The 23096-nt window shown below is 43.2% G+C and overlaps 1 protein-coding gene and 1 long non-coding RNA gene across 6 annotated transcripts in view; one reads left to right on the top strand and one right to left on the bottom strand.

Moving 5' to 3' along the window:
- LOC109248676 (zinc finger protein 660) overlaps window positions 1–10386 on the bottom strand; it is a 27887-nt gene extending 17501 nt beyond the window's left edge. For 2 of the 4 annotated variants that reach the window (XM_019418522.2, XM_019418511.2), the window contains exons 1-6: window positions 10276–10386; window positions 9654–9735; window positions 7952–8492; window positions 3673–3841; window positions 2116–2207; window positions 1692–1818 (exon numbers count right to left, since the gene is read on the bottom strand). In XM_019418522.2, coding sequence (XP_019274067.1) covers window positions 1692–1818; window positions 2116–2207; window positions 3673–3841; window positions 7952–8374 — 811 coding nt within the window. In that variant the 5' untranslated portion in view covers window positions 8375–8492; window positions 9654–9735; window positions 10276–10386. Of the gene's footprint in view, window positions 1–115; window positions 589–1691; window positions 1819–2115; window positions 2208–3672; window positions 3842–7951; window positions 8493–9653; window positions 9736–10022; window positions 10137–10275 lie in introns of those variants that run through there. The other 2 variants (XM_019418521.2, XM_019418508.2) reach the window with 2 other exon arrangements.
- On the top strand, window positions 10296–23096 carry LOC109248679 (uncharacterized). Of its 2 annotated transcripts, XR_002072194.2 has the most exons (4): window positions 10303–10410; window positions 13539–13663; window positions 15358–15506; window positions 22771–23096. It is a non-coding gene; the product is annotated as an uncharacterized LOC109248679 (long non-coding RNA). The 2 variants fall into 2 exon arrangements; XR_008422662.1 differs by lacking the exons at window positions 13539–13663; window positions 15358–15506 and having other exon boundaries at window positions 10296–10410.

The raw sequence follows: 23096 nt of genomic DNA, 5'->3' as shown, positions 1-23096 counted from the left end.
ACGCCGAGCAGAGACTGCTTGGGATGCTCTCTCCCTCTCTCTCTGCCCCTCCCCAACTTGCGTTCTCTCTCCCTCTCAAAATAAATAAATAAACTTAAAAGGAAAAAAAAAAAAGAGCAACTGGAGGGCAAGAGAACAGACTGTACAGACGGGTGATCTTACAGAAGTCACTTAGTAAAATGATGAACTCTAACATCCTTTCCAACCATGCCATTGTCTGCTTCCACGGTTCTCAGCAAAGATATTGAGGGGAGAAAGGAGTGGCAAATACCTCAAGTCAAATATGAGAAACAGTGTAGGCAAGCACAATTAGGAAACAAACGGACCAAAAAAAGTGATTCTCACGTGTGAGGACAATGACAAGATTCAGAGAAGCCATGCGTTCAGAAAAGCATGCAGGGGACAGCAGAGCTCTAAAAGTGGGGGTCCTCTAGTCCCTGGGGCACTGAACTGGTAGAAGGCAGTACTGCATTCCTACGAAAATTAAGAAAGGGATCGATAATTTGAAATATGACTCAAAATATGTCTTTGGTATCTTGGTCATCTGGAATCATAGGAAACTGAACAGTTCAATCTTTCCTTTGGAATCTAGAAAAGATGGGAAGAAGCAGGCAATCAGTCATGGCTAACCACAAAAATGTTGGTTCCTTTTAATCACATCTTAAGCAGGGCCACAACCCATCATGGCATTTTAGCACATGGAAAGTTATAGACATCGGGCTCCTTGGCTCCTAAGCCCACCCACCCTCTTCAGATTTGGCTACTGTCCTAGACTTGCCATCCAGAGAACCTGCCCCCAAAACATCCCCCTCCAGGAAGCTGTCCCGCCTCCGTCGTTCCTGAAGGGGAAGCTGAGGCAGCCGTGCTTTGTGCCTCATGACAACTGGTCTCATTACATCTCAGACCACGACTGACCAGGGCACCAGGCCCAAGGGTAGCTTCTCCGTACCTTACACATCAGCCTCTGCTGTGGCCAGGAGCAAAGTTTGCCCAAATAGAGATGATACTTAATGGCTGAACCACCCTTGGAGTCCCTCTCTAAGTAAATCTGCAACTGGAAATGGGGCAAAATAAAGAAAATAAAAACAAGTAGGAGCTCTAAGCTGAAATGAGGCAAGGAGAGAAGCCAAGCCATTAGGAGCCACGGCATGCAAAAATTATGAGGGAACAGAAAGTCTAATCAAGAAGATGCCACGAGAGGACAAAAGGTTCGGAGTGAAGAAAATAGGTAGCCGTGGAAGGAGAAAACAGGTAAGCAGGGAGCAACTACTACATTCCCTGGCATAAAAATTATTTGCTGTTGTTGCTGAGGACCCTGTGCTGCTCTGGGTCAGGGCCCAGTTTCCATGGGCCCCATTTCCCAAAGGATGGTCTAGCTGGCAGGTTTGATCAGGGTTTCCATTCCTTCAGCCTTACTGAAGTAACACAACTCAGGACTTACAATAACACGAGTGGTTCCCTATTCCTTACAACTACAAGTTCTAACCAAACCACCTAGCTCAATTAAAAATGAAATAAAGACACTGCTTATAATTCGAAAGCTGAGTGATGGGTGCGTGACAGTTCATTACACTGTTCTCTGTACATTGTCTTACGTTTGCAGCTTTCTGCAATAAAAACTTGAAAAAGAAGCACATAGCAAAGAAAACGTATAGAATGCAGACTACGTTACTGGGGAACAGAATCATTACCCAATGAGGCCACTCTGCGATAATTTTCCGGCATGAGGCTCCGGTACACGGCTCTCTGACTGAGTGCCGGACCTTTCCACTTCCTCTCGGTATAGTCCACAGACAGGAACTCGTACGCTGCAGAACCCTGGAATGACAAGCTTCTATTGCTCAGGGATATTCCCGGCAATACATCAGGGCAGAGACATCAGGGTACCCAGAGCCCAGGGTGGGGCCCTGGTGGGCAAAGGGGTGCTGGAGGGAGAGAAGCTGGGATGAAACAGAGTTCATGAACTCAGCAGGCAGGACCCAGTTCCAGAGGGTGCGATCAGGCTGGGAAACCACAGGAGCACTTTCAGAATGGGCCAGGGCCAGGGCCCGGAGATGAGTGCTAGCTGTTCCTGCACCACACACGGGAACTCAGGGAAGACAGACTCAAGCTCACCTGGGGCCTGACCATCCGAAGCACAGTTGCTGCTGCCTGGTCTCCTGACTTCCCAGCTTGGGAAACGGCAGGCACCTGGGAAGCACACTGACCTGACGGAGGAAAGAAAGCTATGAGGACAGCCCTGCCTTGGCTCCAGTAAGGTCTGTGTCCCAGTGAGTGGATTCAAGAGAACCCAGGCGGCTCCACACACTGCCTCTCATCCCTCTTCCAGGCAGGCGTTTTTCTGAGGGTGCAGAGGGTCCTTGGTCAAACTGAGAACTGGCCATTCCTCCCAGCCCTCACTCGCTTCAACCTCTCTGAAGGAAGCTGTACTTCTGCCCGCTTTCTCTCCCCATGGCTTCCCTAGCATCAGCCCAGCCTGCTTTTCTTCTCACATCTCTGGCCCCTCGTTCTGGTTTCACTTCCTTCTCTTGCCTTCTCGTTATGGACACTGGAGGCTCTCAGACCTCAGAGCATCTCTTTTTGCTCTGTCAGAGATCTCACCGACTATCAATGCTCTAATGCTGCTCTCGCAGTTCCTAGCTCTTTCCTAGACTCCTATCAGAAGTTTCCAGTTACCTACAGGACGTTTCCTTTGGGTGTCCCTCATCACCTCAAATTCAAAATCAAAAATGGATGTTCTGACCATCTTCCTTTCCTGACTTCCCTCTTTCTGTCAATGAATCCAAACACTGGCCAAACCCCCTAATTCTTCCTTTCCATTGTCTCTTGGATTCTTCCTTCATATGTGTGTCACATCAGTCAATTTCTATTCCACTCAACATTGCTCAGACAATAATTGCCTCACATCCATTCTGGCACACTAGCCTCTTACAGATGCTCTAAGCCATTGGTCTTACCATTCAATCCACAATGGTTACATGTCAGAATAGTCCTCTTGAAATACTGTTTCTAACACATCAACTCTTGCCCACCAAAATTTTCCTAGCGTCAACCCTAAGGCCCTGTATAAGCAGACCCTGGGCGCTGAAAAATAGTCCTTCCTCATTACACTTCACTGGGGTCCAAGGAACCCTCATTTACAGTTTTTGTTTATATCCTCTGCTCTGGTGCCTCTCACTTTTCCCTCCCCTTCAAATGCTACCCCATTTTTCATTGTTCAATCCCACTGCTTCCTTCTCCAATAAGCATCTCCTATCTGCTCCAGCCCACAGCGATTTTTCTCAATGTTTATGATGTCCATTGTGTTCACTCTCATGGCATCAAATGCCCGGGGATAGATGTCACTCAACGTATCTTACAAAATGCCTCTTCTTGCAGTTATGACTCACTCTCTGCCAACTGGATAACAAGCTCTGTGAAAGCAGTGACTGTGTACTATATCTCTCTGGTCCCCAACAGTGCCTAACCTATGATATGTGCTTGACTGAAACTTGCTAAATACATGAATGATTGGAGAATAAGCAATAGGAACAGACAAAGTTACTAGGGAAGAAAGACAGAGGGCAGGACATTGAGGGATTCCAACAGGGTGGGAGATAGGGAAATAAAGGAAAGGAGACTTGAGGAGAAAAGGGAGGCAGCACTTGAGGCCAGAGCTGGGGAGTTGAGTACCAGAGTGCCCATTGTGGAGGAGGTATGTCCCTGGGTCCTGAGGAGGCTCCAGGTGGGCTCCAGGGGCTGAACCCTCACTGAGGGGCGAGGTAGGAAGAAATTCTTCTGATGTGCCCAGGGCTGTGGTCTCCTCCAAATGTATTTCCTGTTCCTGTGCAGGAGTTGAAACCTAGGAACAAAGTATTATAATTGGATTCATAACAGTGCCCTTCAAGGTATGGAACCCAAAACCTCTAAGAAACATCCCCAAAAGAAAGCCAGGAAAAGAACAGCCAATGTCCTTCCAGCCCCAACAGTACAGCCTTCTGGGGGAAAAACTGTCCAAGCGCAATCTATAGCATGCAATTCTGCTTGCTATGCCTCTGTTGAACCTGTCAGTAGGAGCTTGAAGACCAGATTATAAAACCATTTCCATTTTGTCAATTCTTCACACACAAATTTGCTAACGAAGAACAATCTAGAAAAAGGAGCCAGGAGAGTAATTCTGTACACTCCCTGTGACCTTAGCCTACAGAAAAGGCCAATCAGAAGTACCTAGGAAATTGGGGCGCTGGGTGGCTCAGTCAGTTAAGTGTCCAACTCTTGGTTTCAGCTGAGGTCATGATCTCACAATTTCTGAGTTTGAGCCCCACGTCAGGCTCTGCACTGACAGCTTAGAGCCTGCTTGGGACCCTCTCTCTCTCTCTTTCTGCCCCTCCCCTGCTCCCTTTCTCTCTCTCAACATAAACAAATAAACTTAAAAAAAGTACCTAGAGAATAAAAAATGATAGATGTATGTACATATATGTGCATATATAATGCTACTGAAGCTGACAGCAGAAGCAATGGCCCAAAACAGTGCTGACAAACCATGACAGTGTTTCTAATTTCTCTCAGTGAAAGTGTTTCCTCTTTAGAGAGGCCATCTCTGACCATACTGACAAAGCAAGGGTAGTCACTATCTCTCAAATAACCTGGTTACATTTTCTATATGTCTTAATCCTTAAATTATCTTATTAATGCCTTTATTGCCTATTTATCCCCCAATGAAATATAAGCTGTCTGAGGGTAAGAACTTTGTGTTGATCACTTGCCCCTAGAACAATTCTTGGCCTAATGATGGTGTTAATATTTGCTGACCGTCTCTTAATACTTTTTTTTCCCTTTCAATACTTAATACTAGTTTTTAAAGTTACCTGCAAACCCAGTTGTCAATATGTACTACGCCTCCAAAATAATTTATATAAAAAGTCAAATAAGATCAGATAGCACCAATCTTTAGAGACCTTGAAAATACCTCAGATCATAGGTATTTCTAACCCTTGCTTATTGTCATCACACCATCTCCGCACAGTCTCACGATTACTTTTTCACCAGCATTTGGGGCAGAAAACCTAAGACACTATCTAAATGAATGACGTTTATAGGTTCACCTGCTTGCACTAACACGTACATAGTACAGCTTAGGTGCATAGGTGCAAATAACTTCTTCACAAACCCTGCTGGATTTGCCCCACTGGGTTACATCTGCTGAAATATGAAGGGACCCATTCCTTTATTGTATATCTCTCCAGAATAGTGACAGAACCAAGAGGCTCCCTGGAGTCTGTGGTGCCCAGGTTCTCCACTGGGCAGTCTTATAAATGGGAGTTCCAGCTCTTACATACAATTGTTGAGTACTGGCAGAAGACAGAACCTAACTGCATTGTGATAACACAGTCTTGAAATTCACCAACAATAAAATACTGGTCCAGTTCCTGTTTATTATATAGGACTCAGAAACTCCTAAGTTTCTTTTCTTTGTAGGCAAGAAAACCCCATTCCAATTTTCATTCTAAGATGGCATTCAACAGCAAGATACTAGGGAAAAACTAGTGGCTTAGAACCTAGGGAGCTGGAAAATTCTGATTCCCACACTCGATGGTAATTAGCAATAACCACACTTCGCCTAAATCTCATGGACAAAGAGAACATTCACTAACTCTGCCATCTTAGATGAATCAATTACTTTTCTGTCCTTGCATCACTTGTCAAATGGAGATGATTACTCTCTGCATATTTTTTAAGCCTGCTAGGAGCTGAAATAAGATACCGGATATAGAAGCATTTTGTAAATTGCACGATTCTACAGCCCAGCAAGGACTACCCTACAACCCTCTTCAGCCTCAAAGTGCACATTTGCACATGCTCACTCCTGCTGAGCAGAATGACTCTGATCTGCCCTGATATTCTTTAATCTCCTCCTGGCAAACTGCCATGAAAAAGCTTGTTTACTCATTTAGCCATAAATACATTTTCTGAGCCTATGCTAGGAAAGACAGACCCGTGTTCTTTTTTTAAAAAAATTTTTTAAGTATTTATTTTTGAAGGAGAGACAGACAGAGCATGAGTGGGAGAGGGAGAGGGGCAGAGAGGGAGACACAGAATCTGAAGCAGGGTCCAGGCTCTGAGCTGTCAGCACAGAGCCTGACGTGGGACTCGAACTCACGGACTGTGAGATCATGACCTGGCCGAAGTCGGATGCTTAACCGACTGAGGCACTCAGGCACCCCAAGACAGTCCCGTTTTCATGTCCTCCCTGTCAGAGAACAAGCCAACAATAATGGCTGTAAGAAATAAGAGTCCAAAGAGCCTACTCCTAGGCAGGAGCCAAGAGTGTTCAGCTGCCCTGTCAACTCTAAGTTGCTCTCTTGAGTTTCTGACTTAGTCACCTTTTTCTGAGGCTCCCTGGATAAAAGATTAAGTTTTGATGGAAGGAACATTCTCTTCAGCTTAAGCATATGAAGGTGGGAAAGAGGGAAAATCTCCTTCCACCCTCCTCACTAAATGGCACTCAGAACATTTCAGCCACTAGTCTCTGCCCATGGTTGAACCTAGTTGCTCTCTAGACCCTGGTGATGGCTGATTTATCCCTGCGTTTACTTCCGTATCCAAAGAAATAATGGTTGACAATGGATTTAATGCCAAATGGGCATGGCCAGTACTCTTGGGAAAAAGTCTAGTCCTCAGACTCCAATCAACTGGAATTGATTCCCTAGGCCTAAATATTGTAACTATTTTTTTTTTTTAAAGCAATGAATACAATGATATGCTGGGTACTTGGGAATTTTCATATACTGGTTTTCCCTGGTAAAGTACAAAGGAGTAAAAGTAGAGGAGAACCTAATCCACCCCACTCAGTTAGTTATAAGAGCAATTTTAGACTCATAAGAGCTAACTTACCATGTGTGATAGTCTTTTAATGTGTCAATTTAGCACTAATCTGGGTGGTGTTGTGAAGGTATTTTGTACATGTGATCAAAATCCACACTCAGTTTACTCTAAGTAAAGGAGATTATCCTAGATCATCTGGATGGGTCTGATTCAATCAGTTGCAAAACCTTAAAATCACAGCTAGAAGTTCCATGAAAAAGTAATTCTGCATGTAAACAGCAGCTTCAGCTTGTGCCTGAATTCCAGCTGGCCCTTCCTGATGGTCTGCTCTATTGATTTCAGACTTGCCTGCCAGTCCCCATAACCACATAAGCCATTTTGTGGCAATAATGTAACTATATACACAAATGTAAGTATATAATATATATAACTTCCTACTGGTTTTGCTTCTTTGGCTAAACCCTGACTGATACACATCGTCACAGAGTTAGTTCCCTCTGTTGTCCTAGAAGCCAGATTTTCCACTGTTGACACACTGCTGACTCTCCAACTTTTCCTCTGATTTGAATTCCTTTGGCTTTAAATTTGAAAGAAGCCTAGGAAATAGGATAAACCAAAATTAGAATTAAAAGAAAAAAAAAAGGAGAGAGAGACCTCAGTTGGGTTTGGAAAGCTAGAAAAGAAATAAATGATTATGATGCCCTGAAATATCACCTCTGATAAGAAACCTAAAAGACAGCAAGAGAGCTAACAGACTCTGAAAAGTATGAGGAAGTGAGCAGTGAGAACTTATCAAATGAAGGCCCATGTGATCAACACACCCCAAAAACTACCTCTCCCTACCGTACTCCCCCACTCTAACCAGCGTGTTGATCTTCTACCTGCCAGGAGTACTGTGTGGATCTCTAGGCTGAAGCTAGGCTCACGACACAGTATTTCACAAACTGATGCACAGAACTTGGCTGGGATGTGCATTTTTGTTTTTTGGCTTGAAGCACAAAAACTATTTCCTCTGTATCCATGGAACTAGCTTAGGAATCCTCTGGGCAAACCAGCCTAGATCTTAGGGAATGGAGAATTACTATTCCCAGGTTAGCCCAAGCACTAAAGAATGGTTCCAGAGGCCATTCTAGACTCATCCGCTCACCTCTCCTGGTCCACTGAGGTGTCTCTGGAAATCCTCCACCACAGCCACAGCCTCCTCACCATTCTCAGGTTGATGCAGCTGCACCCAGGTCCGGAGCTCCCCAGGCAGAATGGTCAGGAACTGCTCCAGCACCAGCAGCTCCAGAATCTGCTCCTTAGTGTGCACCTCTGGCATGAGCCACCAGTGGCAGAGCTCCCGGAGCCGGCTCAGCGCCTCCTGAGGCCCAGACATCTCATGGTAACATAACTGTCTGAAGTGGAGCCGGAAAATTTCACAGACGGGAGGGTGGTTCTTTTGGAGGTTGCAGGCCTGACCCCAGGTCTGGCTCCCTGGCTCCTGCTTCATGGTCTGGCGCCACTCCTGCTTCTGCAGAACCGCACCCCTAGGGATGAGGCCTAAAGTTCCCCTGCCTTGGGTGGCCATTGTGACCTCAAAGAGAAGCTTGTTTCAGCTGCAGTTTGTCCAATTAAAATGATGCTCTATAATTCAGGTTTCAGGAGCTGTTTTTCAGAGTTGGGGGTATAGGGTGATGGGGTGTCACCTACAGAAACACCAAGAGAGAAATCAGAGTCCCAAAGTGTTCAGTCCCAGGCTGATGACAGACCATCCACAGTTCAAACCCAAAGCTCCGGGGGGAAAAAAAGGGCACAATCAGGGCAGTCTCTCTAAGCATCTCTCCAAGTGACTTGCCTTCTTAAACTTTTCAGTGGCTCCCATCAGCTACAGGATAAAACCTAAATGTCTATGACTAGCATTCACAGCCCTTTACCACCTGGCCTTGGGCCTCTTTTCTAGCCACACCCTCTAACACTCTCTCCAATGCCCAGACTAGAAAGGCTGTAATGGTCTCCAAATGAGGAATACGCAAGGTGATGCAAAGAGTACATAAGAACATAGTAAGTTGCTATTTAATTCCTATTTAGCATATGTCTTATGTGTACTGAAATTCGCAAAACAGTACTTATATTTAATTTGTAAGTAAACCTATGTTGGAAGTAAATGAACCTATGTTGGAAGTGAATGCTCAAATCTCTTCTTTATTGTGACAGAAATGCACAACATAGATTGAGACTAACGCTCCAGAGACACAGCTAGAATCACATATACTCTTACCCTGATTGGATTTTTCTTCTTCAACTTTTGATAAACTCCTGCTCATCTGTCAAGACCCAAAACAAATACCATTTTCTCCTGAGTGCTTTCCTGATTGTCCCATGCAGGAAGAGAGCTGGAAGCCTCCCTCTCTCTACTTCTCACTGAAACACTGCTGTTTTAACTAGTTTATGCACAACTCGTCACTCACACCCTCCTGCTAGATAGCCACCAAAGGAAAGGAACCGAACGGAGTCAGAAAATGCCAGACCTTTTTCTACTCAACCACCTCCCCTAGAAAACCTTCCTGATCTCTCGAGGCTTAAGTGTCGTTATTGCCTCAGTGGGCCCACAGCACCTTTTTCATTCAAACCTCTGCTAGAGCACTTCTCACACTGTGTTTGTGGTTTACATTGCTGTCTCCCCACTTTGTGGAAGGACTCAGACGGCAAGGCTGTTTCCCAGTCTTCTTTGTATATAGGTGTGCGTACAGGGCATACAGTGGTAAACATTTGCTAGACAAATGAATGTGACTCATTCAGCTGATACTGAAGTGGGGGGGGGGAAAGTTGTATCCAGTTTATATATGCAAAACTCTGAGAATCAGCACCTTCATTGTAACCAGAGCGTCTAGGCTAGTCACCACGCAACTCAGGAACCTCGGTAAGCTACTTCTCTCTAGGCTTCAGTTCCTGTAAGGAAAAAACAAACACAAACAAAACACTTAAAAATAATCCGTTAATTCCGCTCTGAAATCCCACACCTGTAGAAAGTTCTGATCATTTTCCTACTTCTCTAACAGCTCCGAATGCTCAGCAGCTAATCTCGTCTGCACTTTTGAGTCTCCAAGTGTCACTTGACGTTTGAAATTTCGAGACTGTCTCTCACTTCTGACGCTTCCTATTGTCTTTCAATGCAAGGTTGGGAAAACATCCACCTACATTTCGCGTTAAACCAGGGTTTCTGCGGCGCCGCTCACCTGGCCACGTCTGCCCTTTTCAACCGCTGTACCGGCAGGTGCCCGGCTCCTGGCCAGGCACGGCTGATCAAGGGCACTGGACAAAGAGGAGGCTCTATAACCGGCGGCTTCCCGTCACAGGGACCCGCCGCCGGCCGCGGGGGCGAAGCGTGGGCCGGGCCGGCGTCGCCGATCAGTGCTGCGGGCGGCCGCGGCTCCAACCCAGCGACCCCGGCCCGGGCAGCACCTCCCTCCCCGTCCCTGGTCCGCTCACCGGGGTAGTGTGGCGGTGACCCCTGGGTGCGGGACACAGCCGTGGCCCGCAGAAGCGAAAACAATGGCAGAGCCGGAAGCGAGAACAAGGCCCACTTCCGGCCCCTCCAGGATCCCGGAAATCTCTCTGGCGAAGGTGGGCCCGCTTCCCTGCCCTCGGAGAAGGGGGGCTGGGAAGGGTCGGGGGGGGGGGGGGGGGGGGAGGCGTGGCGGGACCGTGGTCGCCAGTACAAGCTGCTCCCGGGCCAGGCCGGGCCACCTTAGAAGGGAGAGAGGGCGGAGACTCAATTGAGGGCTCAGGCTGCGCACTTGCTCCTCTCAGAGTATTCATCCCGGGTCTGCCCCTACCCCTTCTGCTGACCTTGGGAAATAGACCCAACTTCTGAGACTTTTTGTCATCCGAAAAATGTAGAGCGTAAAGTGTGCCTCACTGGGCTAGGAGTGCTGACGGGAGTAACATACAGATACTACATAGCAAACGGCCTGGCGTTTCCTGAGCGTTCAGTTATTATTACATTATATGTGATACCCAGGGCATTTTCACCCAATCTGAGTTTCACTGATGTGAGCAACAGGGCATCTCCATCTTACTAATGAAGAAACAGGCCCAGTGAATGATATTTTGGTCTATGGAAGTGGTTAATCTTTCCTAAAACAGTCCTGGCAATCTATGTCCATGGAAAGGTCCTTAGGGAGTGTGGAGCAGCAGGTAAAAGGTGGAAAGGTATGGAGACAACATAATATAGATGCATTTCTCTAGTCTAGCATCTGGGAGGCAGGAGTTACCCAGGTGGTCTTCACATGGAAGAATGGTTTGCAATAGAAGCAGGTTGTGAACAGGTCCTGCTGCTAACATGATTGAGTAGGCCCTGAAGCCACAATCTCTAGGTGTAATGGCCATGGGTGAGGGGCAGAAGATAAGATCAGGCCCTTTCCCATATAGTTAGCTATATCTTATGTAGCTTATTGTAGCCCAACAGGTGGGTCATTTACAGGGTGCAGAGTAACAGTCTCCTGGGCTATCCAAGCGTCACCAATATCTCAAGAGTTTCTGGGCCCATGTCTGGACTTGATATGAGTCCCTCAGTTCCATGAACAAGCCAGAACAGAAAAAGACATCAGAAGACCTACTGCAGAGTTTTTGCAAAGTCTAAAGGAAGTCTTTTGAAGTAGTCTTTGCCCACTTGGCCTAGAGTGGCCTTCTGATATCAAGATCATCCTCTACATTTGGAAACCTCACAGGGAGGACTTGGCCATCTCATCCTAGCTTCTGCCTGGCATTGCCATTGGATGTGGCCCATTGGTCCATTAAGTCCTCAGAGACTCAGGGTTCTTAAACAAGAAATTTCTTAATTCCAGACCAAATGCGTCAGCTTCAGTTTTCAGGTTTCCCTGACCATGTGTTGTCCTGCAGTTCTGGCTGCTTAGGAGTGTGTAGGAGACTCAAGAATCTGGAAAACAAGATTGAGTTCTTTTATTCCTCAGAGCTGTTTCATGCCCAGGTGGTTGGCTTTCCTAGTCAGCTTTATCAGGACAGTGTGTCTAAACTTCATAGGTCCCTCTGTAGCCAGCAGTGTGGGACTGATATACCATGACTGGATTGAATCCCAGTGAGGAAGACATCTCCATGCTGCCTCCCATATAGCATCTTGGACACTTGCATTTGGGCCAAAAAACTCGGGAGATCTGAGGGAACACTACCCTGACCTCTTTGGAAACCATCACACTATCTTTGTTATGAGAGCTAACAGAAAATGTAACCCAAATTCTAGATGCTTAAAGCAGAACTCATCATCTCTGAAGCTCCACGCATGTTCCCATCACCGTGAAAGACACTGTCATTCACCCAGAACCCCAAACCAGAACCCTGGATGCCATACCATGGGTTAGGTGACCATAGCCAAGTTACTTAGCCTTTCTGTGCTACAGTGCTGCATCTTTCTCATCTGTAAAATAAAGATAACAGTAGCTAAATCATAGAGTTAATAACAGGACTGGATGAGATAACATATAAAAAGCACTTAGAATGGTGCCTGGCAGATTATAGGTATAATAGGTGTTTTCTAGTATGTTTCCTCCCACTTCTTCATCCACTGTATCCAGATTACTGCCAAGGCCTGCTGAGTCTTTGATCCATTTGTATGTAACAACAACAACAGCGATGATAATAACAACCTTTTGATTTAAGGAGACCACAAAAGAGGAGCACAGTCAGGTCTGGAGATTCTCTGTCCCTAAACTGCTCAGACCTTGTCACATTATCTATGTGGACAGTCTCCTTTTCAATAGCCAAGAACTCTTATACATCTTAAAAATAAGGTGTGTCCCTAGAAACATGGGCAGGAACATCCAGCTACTGTGCTTGAATGGGAGTGGATGGGGCCCAAGAGCAGAGAGACTCTCCTATTACCTTGAAAACTTCTACTTGTTCTTCAAGACTTGCCCGAGAAATCCCTTTCTCCAGGAAGACTCCCCTATATCCCATCTCTCCACCTGGATTAGGTGCCCCTTCCTTTGTGTTCCTGTGATGGCCTGCCATATATTTGTAACACTGTGTTAACACTGTTTACTTGTCAGCCTCCTGCACTGTACAGTAAGCCCTATGTGAGCTGATACCATGTTCATAGTTGAGTCCCCAGGCACAAACTCCAGGCTTGGCTGGTTTTAGTATTTGTCTTCTTGGTTGGAAGAAAAGGTCAGGCCACCTTTGTTTCCCTGGTGTCCAGCACAGAGCCTGGTCTAACCACTAAGAAATATGTCCTTGATCTGGCTTGCTGTGGAAGACTTTTTAATCAGAGAAGGAAAATCATAGGGCTGGGTTGTGATTGCCAGCTATACTGAGAGGCTTAGAGGGAAAGAGACAGGAACATCCCTTATATCTGCTTTGCAATTCCAGTGCCTTTGTAAGATAGAATCGTTAGTTTGCAGGTGAGGCTTGGCAAACATCCTGCTATCTGGGAAATATTTTACCGGCTAAAAAGGGCAAGGAAGACTTTGAATTCAGGTCTATAGCCATCCCCTCCTCTTTCTATTGCAAGATGCTATCTTTCTCTGACCCTCATTCATTCCTGTTCTTTATTACTCTATTCCTTCCTGCTAATGGAGTTCCAGGTCCTGTTAGGAGCATGGTGGGGGGCGGGGGGGGGGCAGTGACAGTAACAAAACATAGCTTTGAGGTAGACACAGGGGCGCTGCATGAACTGTTTTCCTCGAGTAGAGGCCTCAGGGAGGCCCACAGTCCTGCTTACCGGAAGCAAATCCCAGGCAGGAAGACCAAGGAGATGAGCAGGTCTCTGAGCTGCCTACATGGAACTGGAAGTTGCTTCAGGGGCCCGAAGAACATGAAGGGATCACTTCCCGGTGCTTCCTTGGTTCAGGACTCTAACCAGGTGACTGCTGGTAGTGTGGTGGTTGGGCTGGGCTGGGCTGGGCTGGGTGTGCCATTTCGGAGCCCTGCAGTGGGAGCTGCAGTCTTGGATTGTGTCCACCCATTTTTTGGTGCTGATATTGACCCTCACAACTGACATAGATGGGGATACCCACCCAGAAAGCGGTGGGGACGATGCAGGGATCCCAGCACATTAGCAAAGGCATTTAATGGGAATGCTGACCTCTGCCTCCATGCCTAGTACCATCCCAACTCACTGTGTTTCCTTTCTGGGAATCCAACCCAGTAGTCTTAGGAGAGCAGGGGCTATACCCCCTGTACTCTGTTCTGGCTAAATCCCTGCTCCAGGCCTGTCATTCTGACCTCAGCCTTCTCAGCCTACCTCCAGCTCACCCTCTGGCCCTTCCTGCTGCAAATCTGCAAAGTGCAAAGAGCATTTTCAGGTCTCATCCTACCCACAGCTCCCAGCCACCAAGGTTGTTGGCAAGGACCAATGGATTGCACGAGGGATCCTTGGAGTCGGTAGTCTGGCCACCACCTTTTTTTTTTTCCTGTTAAAAAAGTGGTTTTTTTAAAAATATAATTTATTGTCAAATTGGTTTCCATACAACACCCAGTGCTCATCCCAGCAAGTGCCCTCCTCGATGCCCATCACCCACTTTCCCCTCTCCCCCATCCCCCATCCACCCTCAGTTTGTTCTCAGTATTTAAGAGTCTCTTACGGTTTGCCTCCCTCCCTCTCTGTAACTTTTTTTTCCCCTTCCTCTCCCCCATGATCTTCTGTTAAGATCCATATAGGAGTGAAAACATATGGTGTCTGTCTTTCTCTGACCAACTTATTTCACTCAGCATAATACCCTCCAGTTCCATCCACATTGCTGCAGATGGCCAGATTTCATTCTTTCTCATTGCCAAATAGTATTCCATTGTATATATAAACCACATCTTCTTTATCCAATCATCAGTTGATGGACATTTGGGCCCTTTCCATAATTTGGCTATTATTGAAAAGTGCTGCTATAAACATTGGGGTACATGTGCCCCTATGCATCAGCACTCCTGTGTCCCCTGGATACATTCCTAGCAGTGCTATTGCTGGGTCATAAGATAGTTCTGTTTTTAATTTTATGAAGAACCTCCACACTGTTTTCCAGAGTGGCTGCACCAGTTTGCATTCCCACCAACGGTGCAAGAGGGTTCCTGTTTCTCCACATCCTCTCTAGTATCTATTGTCTCCTGATTTGTTCATTTTAGCCACTATGACTGGTGTGAGGTGGTATAGCAGGGTGGTTTTATTTGTATTTCCCTGATGATCAGTGACGTTCAGCATCTTTTCATGTGTCTGTTGGCTATCTGGATGTCTTCTTTGGAAAAGTGTCTATGTTTTCTGCCCATTTCTTCACTGGATTATTTTTGGGGGGGGTGGGGTGTGGCCACCACCTTCTTATTTTACAGGTGGGGAAATGGGACCACAAGCGATATGAGCCAAAATTTCCTGCCTCTCATTCCAAAGATGTCTCTTTTTCTGAGCCAATGTCCATGACCTTGATTCTCCTGAAGCACCATTTGGTCTTGGAAATAATAAACTTGACACTGTTGGTTATAATATTTCAGTTTTTGAGTTTGTTGGACCTCAGATTTGAAATCCAAGTTCTTCCAGAAGTGTCTCAAACATAGACTGGAATTTCTTTCCAGCCCTGTGAGTATGACGGACCTAAGCTCTGCCACTTACCATCTGGGATTTGTGACAACTTATGTATCCATTTAGTCTTAAGTCTCTATGTGTGAAATGGAAAAAAATATCGATGCCTGCTGACATCTCCAAGTTAGGAGGATTAAGTGAGGTAAGTTGTGAGCTTTGGCATGTACTATACAAACATCTATGTAAGAAACGTCAGATTCTAGGAGGGAGATAGGGGAGTAAGACTGGACCTTGAAAATATCAAGGCAGATAGAGATGACTAGCAAAAGGCAATATGTGAAACCAAACATAGGAGAAATGCAGAGAGCCAAGGGAAGGTTTGATCTTGAAAGGGATCACAGACAGCCTCAAAGGAAACAGCACTGAGTTGAGCCTTGAAGTTGGATTTGGACAGATGTTGAGGGAGAGGAGACAACATGATCAAATGTTGAGAGAGACACATTTTAAGGAGGGGGGTAATCATTATTTCCATTCAGGCTATTTCCTGTTATAAGCTGTAGAAAATTAACAAAAAAGTGATGCAATCTCTAGTTTTTATGTGTAAAATCTCTATGCCCCTAAACCACCATAATATAATGTCTCTTGATCCTGTTCTTTTTTAAAAAAATATTTTTAAAAATATTTTTGTTTTTTTTTTAAATTAAAGTATAATTAACATACAGTGCTATATTAGTTTCAGGTATGCAATATAAGATTCAACATTTCTATACATTGCTCAGGGCTCACCACAATAAGAGCACTTTTTTTTTTCCTTTGAGAATAGAAAGACATGTTGGATCAAAATTTTCCCTTTTGTCTGAGTTTATGTTCCCAATAGCCCAACTATATCTTAATATTTATTTATTTTTAATATATTTTTTAATTTTTAAATTTTTGTTTATTTATTTTTTAATTTACATCCAAGTTACTTAGCATATAGTGCAATAATGATTTTAGGAGTAGATTCCAATGATTCATCCCCTATGTATAACAAACAATTCTTATCCCAACAACTGTCTTCCTTAATGCCCCTTACCCATTTAGCCCATCCCCCCACCCACAACCCCTGCAATAACCCTTAGTTTGTTCTCTGTATTTAAGAGTCTCTTATGTTTTCTCCCCCTCCTTGTTTTTATATTATTTTTGCTCCCCTTCCCTTATGTTCATCTGTTTTGTATCTTAAATTCCACATATGAGTGAAGTCCTATGATATTTGTCTTTCTCTGTCTAATTTCACTTAACATAACACCCTCTAGTTCCATCCAGGTAGTTGCAAATGGCAAGTTTTCATTCCTTTTGATTGCTGAGTAATACTCCATTCTATATATATACCACATCTTCTTTATCCATTCATCTGTCAGTGGACACTTGCGCTCTTTACATACTTTGGCTATTGTCGATAGCGCTGCTATAAACATTGAGGTGCATGTGCCCCTTTGAAATAGCACACCTACATCCCTTGGATAAATACCTAGTAGTGCAATTGCTGAGTTGTAGGGTAGTTCTGTTTTTAATTTTTTAAGGAACCTCCATATTGTTTTCCAGAGTAGCTGTACCAGTTTGCATTCCCACCAGCAGTGCGAAAGAGATCCTCTTTCTCTGCATCCTCACCATCTGTTGTTGCCTGAGTTGTTAAGTTCAGCCATTCTGACTGGTGTGAGGTGGTTATCTCATTGTGGTTTTGATTTATATTTCCCTGATGATGAGTGATTTTGAGCATTTTTTCATGTGTCTGTTCACCTACTGGATGTCGTGTTTGGAGAAGTGTCTATTCATGTCTTTTGCCCAATTCTACACTGGATTATTTGTTTTTTGGGTGTTGAGTTTGGTAAGTTCTTTCTAGATTTTGTGTACTAACCCTTTATCTGATATGTCATTTGCAAATATCTTCTCCCATTCCATCGGTTGCCTTTTAGTATTGCTGATTGTTTCCTTCACTGTGCAGAAACTTTTTATCTTGATGAAGTCCCAATGCTTCATTTTTGCTTTTGTTTCCTTTGCCTCTGGAGACGTGTTCAGTTAGAAGTTGCTGCAGCTGAGGTCAAAGAGGTTTTTGCTTGCTTTCTCCTCAAGGATTTTGATGGATTCCTGTCTTACATTGAGGTCTTTCATCCATTTTGAGTTTATTTTTCTGTATGATGTAAGAAAGTGGTCCAGGTTCATTTTTCTGCATGTCGCTGTCCAGTTTTCCCAGCACCACTTGCTGAAGAGACTATCTTCATTCCATTGGATATTTTTTTCCTGCTTTGTCAAAGATTAGTTGGCCATACGTTTCTGGGCCCATTTCTGGGTTCTCTATTCTGTTCCATTGATCTGAGTGTCTGTTCTTGTGCCAGTACCATACTGTCTTGATGATCACAGCTTTGTAATACAGCTTGAAGTTTGGGATTGTGATGCCTCCTACTTTGGTTTTCTTTTTCAAGTTTGCTTTGGCTATTAGGGGTCTTTTGTGGCTCCATACAAATTTTAGGATAGTTGGTTCTAGCTCTGTGGAGAATGCTGGTGTTACTTTGATAGGGATTGCATTGAATATGTAGATTGCTTTGGGTAGTATTGACATTTTCACAATATTTGTTCTTACTATCTAGGAGCATAAAATATTTTTCCTTTTTTGTGTGTCTTCTTCAATTTCTTTCATAAGGTTTCTATAGTTTTCAGTGTATAGATTTTTCACCTCTTTGGTTAGATTTATTCCTAGGTATTTTATGATTTTTGGCGCAATTGTAAATGGGATCAATTTCTTGATTTCTCTTTCTGTTGCTTCATTGTTGGTGTATAGGAATGCAACCGATTTCTGTGCATTGATTTTATATCCTCCGACTTTGCTGAGTTCATGGATCAGCTCTAGCAGGTTTTTGGTGGAATCTTTTGGGTTTTCCATATACAGTTGTCATGTCATCTGTGAAGGGTGAAAGTTTGACCTCCTCCTGGATGATTTGGATGCCTTTTATTTCTTTGTGTTGTTTGATTGCTGAGGCTAAGGCTTCCAATACCATTGAATAACAGTGGTGAGAGTGGACATCCCTGTCGTGTTCCTGACCTTAGGGCGAAAGCTCAGTTTTTCCCCATTGAGGATGTTATTAGTGTTGGGTCTTTCATATATGGCTTTTATTATCTCGAGGTATGCTCCTTCTATCCCTACTTTCTTTAGGGTTTTTATCAAGAAAGGATGCTGTATTTTGTGAAATGCTTTCTCTGCATCTATTGAGAGGATCATGTGGTTCTTGTCCTTTCTTTTATTGATATGATGAATCACATTGATTGTTTTGTGGATATTGAACCAGCCCTGCATCCCAGGTAAAAATCCCCCTTGGTCATGGTGAATAATTTTTTAATGATATTTATTAAGATATTAATCTTGTTGAGGATTTTTGTATCCATGTCCATCAGGGAAATTGGTCTATAATTCTCCTTTTAAGTGGAGTCTTTGGTTTTAGAATCAAGGTAATGCTGGCTTCATAGAAAAAATTTGGAAGTTTTCCTTTTGTTTCTATTTTTTGGAACAGCTTCAAGAGAATAAGTGTTACCTCTTCCTTAAGTGTTTGGTAGAATTCCCCTGAAAGCCATCTGGCCCTGGACTCTTGTTTTTTGGGAGATTTTTGATTACTAATTAGATTTCTTCACTGGTTATGGGTCTGTTCAAATTTTCTATTTCTTCCTGTTTCAGTTTTGGTAGTTTATATGTTTCTAGGAATTCATCCATTTCTTCCAGATTGCCCATTTTACTGGCATATAATTGCTCATAATATTCTCTAATTATGTTTTTATTTCTGCTATGTTGTGATGTCTCCTCTTTCATTCTTGATTTTATTTATTTGTGTCCTTTCCTTTTTTTTTTTTTTTTTGATCAAAGTGGCTAGTGGTTTATCAATTTTGTTAATTCTTTCAAAGAACCAGCTTCTGGTTTCATTGATCTGTTCCACTGTGTTTTTTTGGTTTCAATAGCATTGATTTCTGCTCTAATCTTTATTATTTCTTATCTTCTGCTGGTTTGGGGCTTTATTTGTTGCTCTTTTCGAGCCTTTAGGTGTAAGGTTAGGTTGTGTATCTGAGACCTTTCCTCTTTCTTTAGGAAGGCCTGGAATGCTATATATTTCCCTTTTATGACCACCTCTGCTGCATCCCAGAGGTTTTGGGCTGTGGTATTATCATTTTCATTGGCTTCCATGAACTTTTTAATTTTCTCTTTAACTTCTTGGTTAGCCCATTCATTTTTTAGTAAGATGTTCTTTAGTCTCCAAGTATTTGTTATCTTTCCAAATTTTTTCTTGTGGTTGATTTCCAGTTTCATAGCATTATGGTCTGGAAATATGCATGGTATGATCTTGATCTTTTTGTATTTGTTGAAGGTCTTCTGCCCATTTCTTATGAGGGTTGTTTGTTTTTTGAGTGTTGAATAAGTTCTTTGTAGATTTTGGATACTAACTCTTTATCAGATATGTCATTTGCAAAAATCTTCTCCCATTCTGTAGGCTGTCTCTTAGTTTTGTTGATTGTTTACTTCACAGCACAGAAGATTTTTATCTTGTGAAGTCCCAATAGTTCATGTTTGCTTTTGTTTCCCTTGCCTTTGGTGACATGCCTAGTAAGAAGTTGCTCCAGCTAAGGTCAAAGAAGTTGTTGCCTGTTTTCTCCTCTACGATTTTGATGTTTTCCTGTCTCACATTTCATCCGTTTTGAATTTATTTTTGTGTATGGTGTAAGAAAATGGTCCAGTTTGATTCATCTGCATGTCACCATCCAGTTTTCCCAACACCATTTGTTGAAGAGACTATCTTTTTTCTATTGGATATTTTTCCTGCTTTGTTTAAGATTAGTTGAGCATATATTGTGGGCCCAGGAGGCTTTCAAAAAACTATGTTATAAGAGACAACTTCACCAGAACTTTCTCTTATATCTTAGAACTATGCATATGGTCACCCTTAATTCTAAGAGAAGTGAGGAGACTGATTACTCTCACTTTCTTGCCTCTAGAGCAGTAGCTCTATCCAATAAAAGGTTCTGTGATGATGGAAGTATTCTATATTTGTTCTAATAATATGATAGCCACCAGCCATATGTGGTAACTGAACACTTGAAATGTAGCTAGCTAGTATGACTGAAGAAATGAATTGAATTTTATTTTATTTAAATTACCTAGTGGCTAGGTATGCCTAGTGGCTACCATATTGTATAGCTACAGCTTTAAAATAAAAGAAGTCAAGGAGAAAAGGGGTTGGAAAAGATGAGTAAGCCAACCTACAATATCTTCTAATGTACTTACATACATTAAGATCAGCTGATACCTTTGGAATTTGTGCCACCACATTAGCGTCTGTTACACCCCATGCTTTCTCCTACATTCCTCCTTTCTGCTCCTTGATATAGTAAAAGTTGGTAAGAAAACCAAAAACAGGGAAGCTTAGTAGGAAGCTAGTGCAGTGGAGTAGATAGGAGACAATTACTGCCTGGACTGGAGTGGCGTGAAGTAAAGGGAGGATATAAGAGGCATTCTCAAGGAATAATCTGTGGGAAGGAGGGGGGGATCACAGTTGTGAGAGGTAGTTGTGAGGATGCCAACGTTGGAACTGTGGCATGAGGAAAGAGGATTGGTTTTATAGGAAAAGAAGATGAAATTTAGACGTTGACTTTATGGTGCTGAGGGACATCCAAGTAAATTGTCCAGCAAGCAAGAAAAAGTGTGTGGGAGGCTTCAGGAGAGAGTTTGGACTCCTATTTTTCAGAGGCCTGTGGGAGTATATATGGAAAGCCAATATCTTACTTTACCATGTGCCAAATCCATCAAAAGTGAAATCAGCCAGCAAAAATGTTTTTCCCTAACCAAGTTAAATATCAAAAATATTTGAGGAAAATATGGCAAAGAGTATGTTACAAGAGATGCAGGAGCAGCTGAAGCCCTGTACCAAGTGAGAACAAAGAACATGTGATGAATTGACATGATCAGCCTCATTCATAGGATGGGCAGGGGGCAGAATCTGTGCTGTCGGTTTGCCATTTTTGACATTCTTGTAACTTTGTACACAGATAGTCATTTTGCAAACAAACACTTTCAGAGCAGGGTGTCTGTTTATCTCTGACTATTTATAAAGGGCATGTGAAAGAAATCCTTATAGAATAAAATTGAAATGGTTAAAAGAACTATTTCTGTTTATCTTTCACCCACAATGTTTCCAATCCTCAGTTCTCTGTTTTCATCAGATTTCAACATTTCACTGACCAATCTTAGTAGTCTAGTACCTTCAGAAGTTTATTTATAAAAGTAAATAGATTGGAAGACAATTACAGTAATTTTCATTCTCCTATGTCAACAGATACCACTTAAAAATAGCTTCCCATTTTGAAAGAATTTAACATTCATAAGAAGTTATACGAATAGTATGGAGAGTTCTCATAGACCTTTCAGCCAGCTTCCCCCAGTGATAACACCCTGTATAGTTGGAATTCATTGTCAAAACCTGAAAATTGACACTGACACAACACCATCAACTAAGCAAAAATCTCATTTGGATTTCACCAGATTTTACATGCGATCTTTTTATGGGAGGGTTTTGGGTGTAACCTGAATAATGGCTCCCTTAAAGATATCTACATTCTAATCTCTGGAACCTGTGAATATTACCTTATGTGGCAACAAGTATTTTGCAGATGCCATTACATTGAGGATTTTTGAGATAGGGAGATTATCCTTGTTTATTCACATGGGCCCCAAATAGAATCACATATATCATTTTAAGAGAAAGACAACAGAAGATTGACACATATTGAAGAGGAAAAGGTAATGTCAACACAGAGGCACATTGGAGTGGTGCAGCCACAAAGCCAGTGGTACAAACCACCAAACCAATAATGACTGTTACCAGAAACTGGGAGAAGCAAGGAACAGTCTGCCTCAGAGCCTCCAAGAGAGTACAGCCCTTGCTAACACCTCGATTTCGGTCCAGTGAAACTGATTTTGGACTTCTAGTGTCTGGAAGTTACATGTAAGAGAATAAATTTTCTTTCTTCCTCCCTCCCTCCCTCCTTCCCTCCCTTTCTTTCTTTCTTTCTTTCTTTCTTTCTTTCTTTCTTTCTTTCTTTCTTTCTTATGTTTATTTATTTTTGAGAGAGACAGAGTGTGAGCAGGGGAGGTGGAGGCAGAGAGAGAGGGAGACACAGAATTTGAAGCAGGCTCCAGGCTCTGAGCTGTCAGCACAGAGCCCAACATGGGGCTCAAACTCACCAGCTGTGAATTCATGACCTGAGCTGAAGTCGGTGCTTTGCCGACTGAGCCACCCAGGTGCCCCAAGAATAAATTTCTGTTTTAAGCCATTGTTATACATTGTTATACCAGCCACAAGAAACTAATATCAGGTATTGTGAACCTGTGTAAAACCTCTGAGCGTGAGAGACTATATTTGAGCTAAAACTTCTTTCTGTTTTTGAAACAGGATATTGAACTGGACAAAACCATATGACTAAACAGAGGACTGCTACACTCACATTCTGGATAAAAATTGGACACTCTGCAAAAAAATGTTTTCCTAGTCACTGTCACACTGTACTCAGAAAACCAATGGATGGCCAAACGTAATTGTACCTTCCAATCACAGTCTTTGGAAAACAACTTGTGTAAGTTTCCTGATACCTCTGCAATTTGCTGATAAATAAGCCTGGCTTTTACTCCTCAGTGGGACACAGTTTGGGTTGCTACCCAAATCAGTGCTCCCTGAATTTCAATTCTGAGAAATCAAATAAATGCTTTTGTTGTATTTCA

This window comes from Panthera pardus, unplaced genomic scaffold, assembly GCF_024362965.1.
Source record: "Panthera pardus isolate Hobbes unplaced genomic scaffold, ASM2436296v1 HiC_scaffold_16, whole genome shotgun sequence".
Taxonomy (NCBI): Eukaryota; Metazoa; Chordata; class Mammalia; order Carnivora; family Felidae; genus Panthera; species Panthera pardus.
The sequence above is the reverse complement of the archived record's forward strand: the minus strand, read 5'-3'. Positions and strand labels throughout refer to the sequence as shown.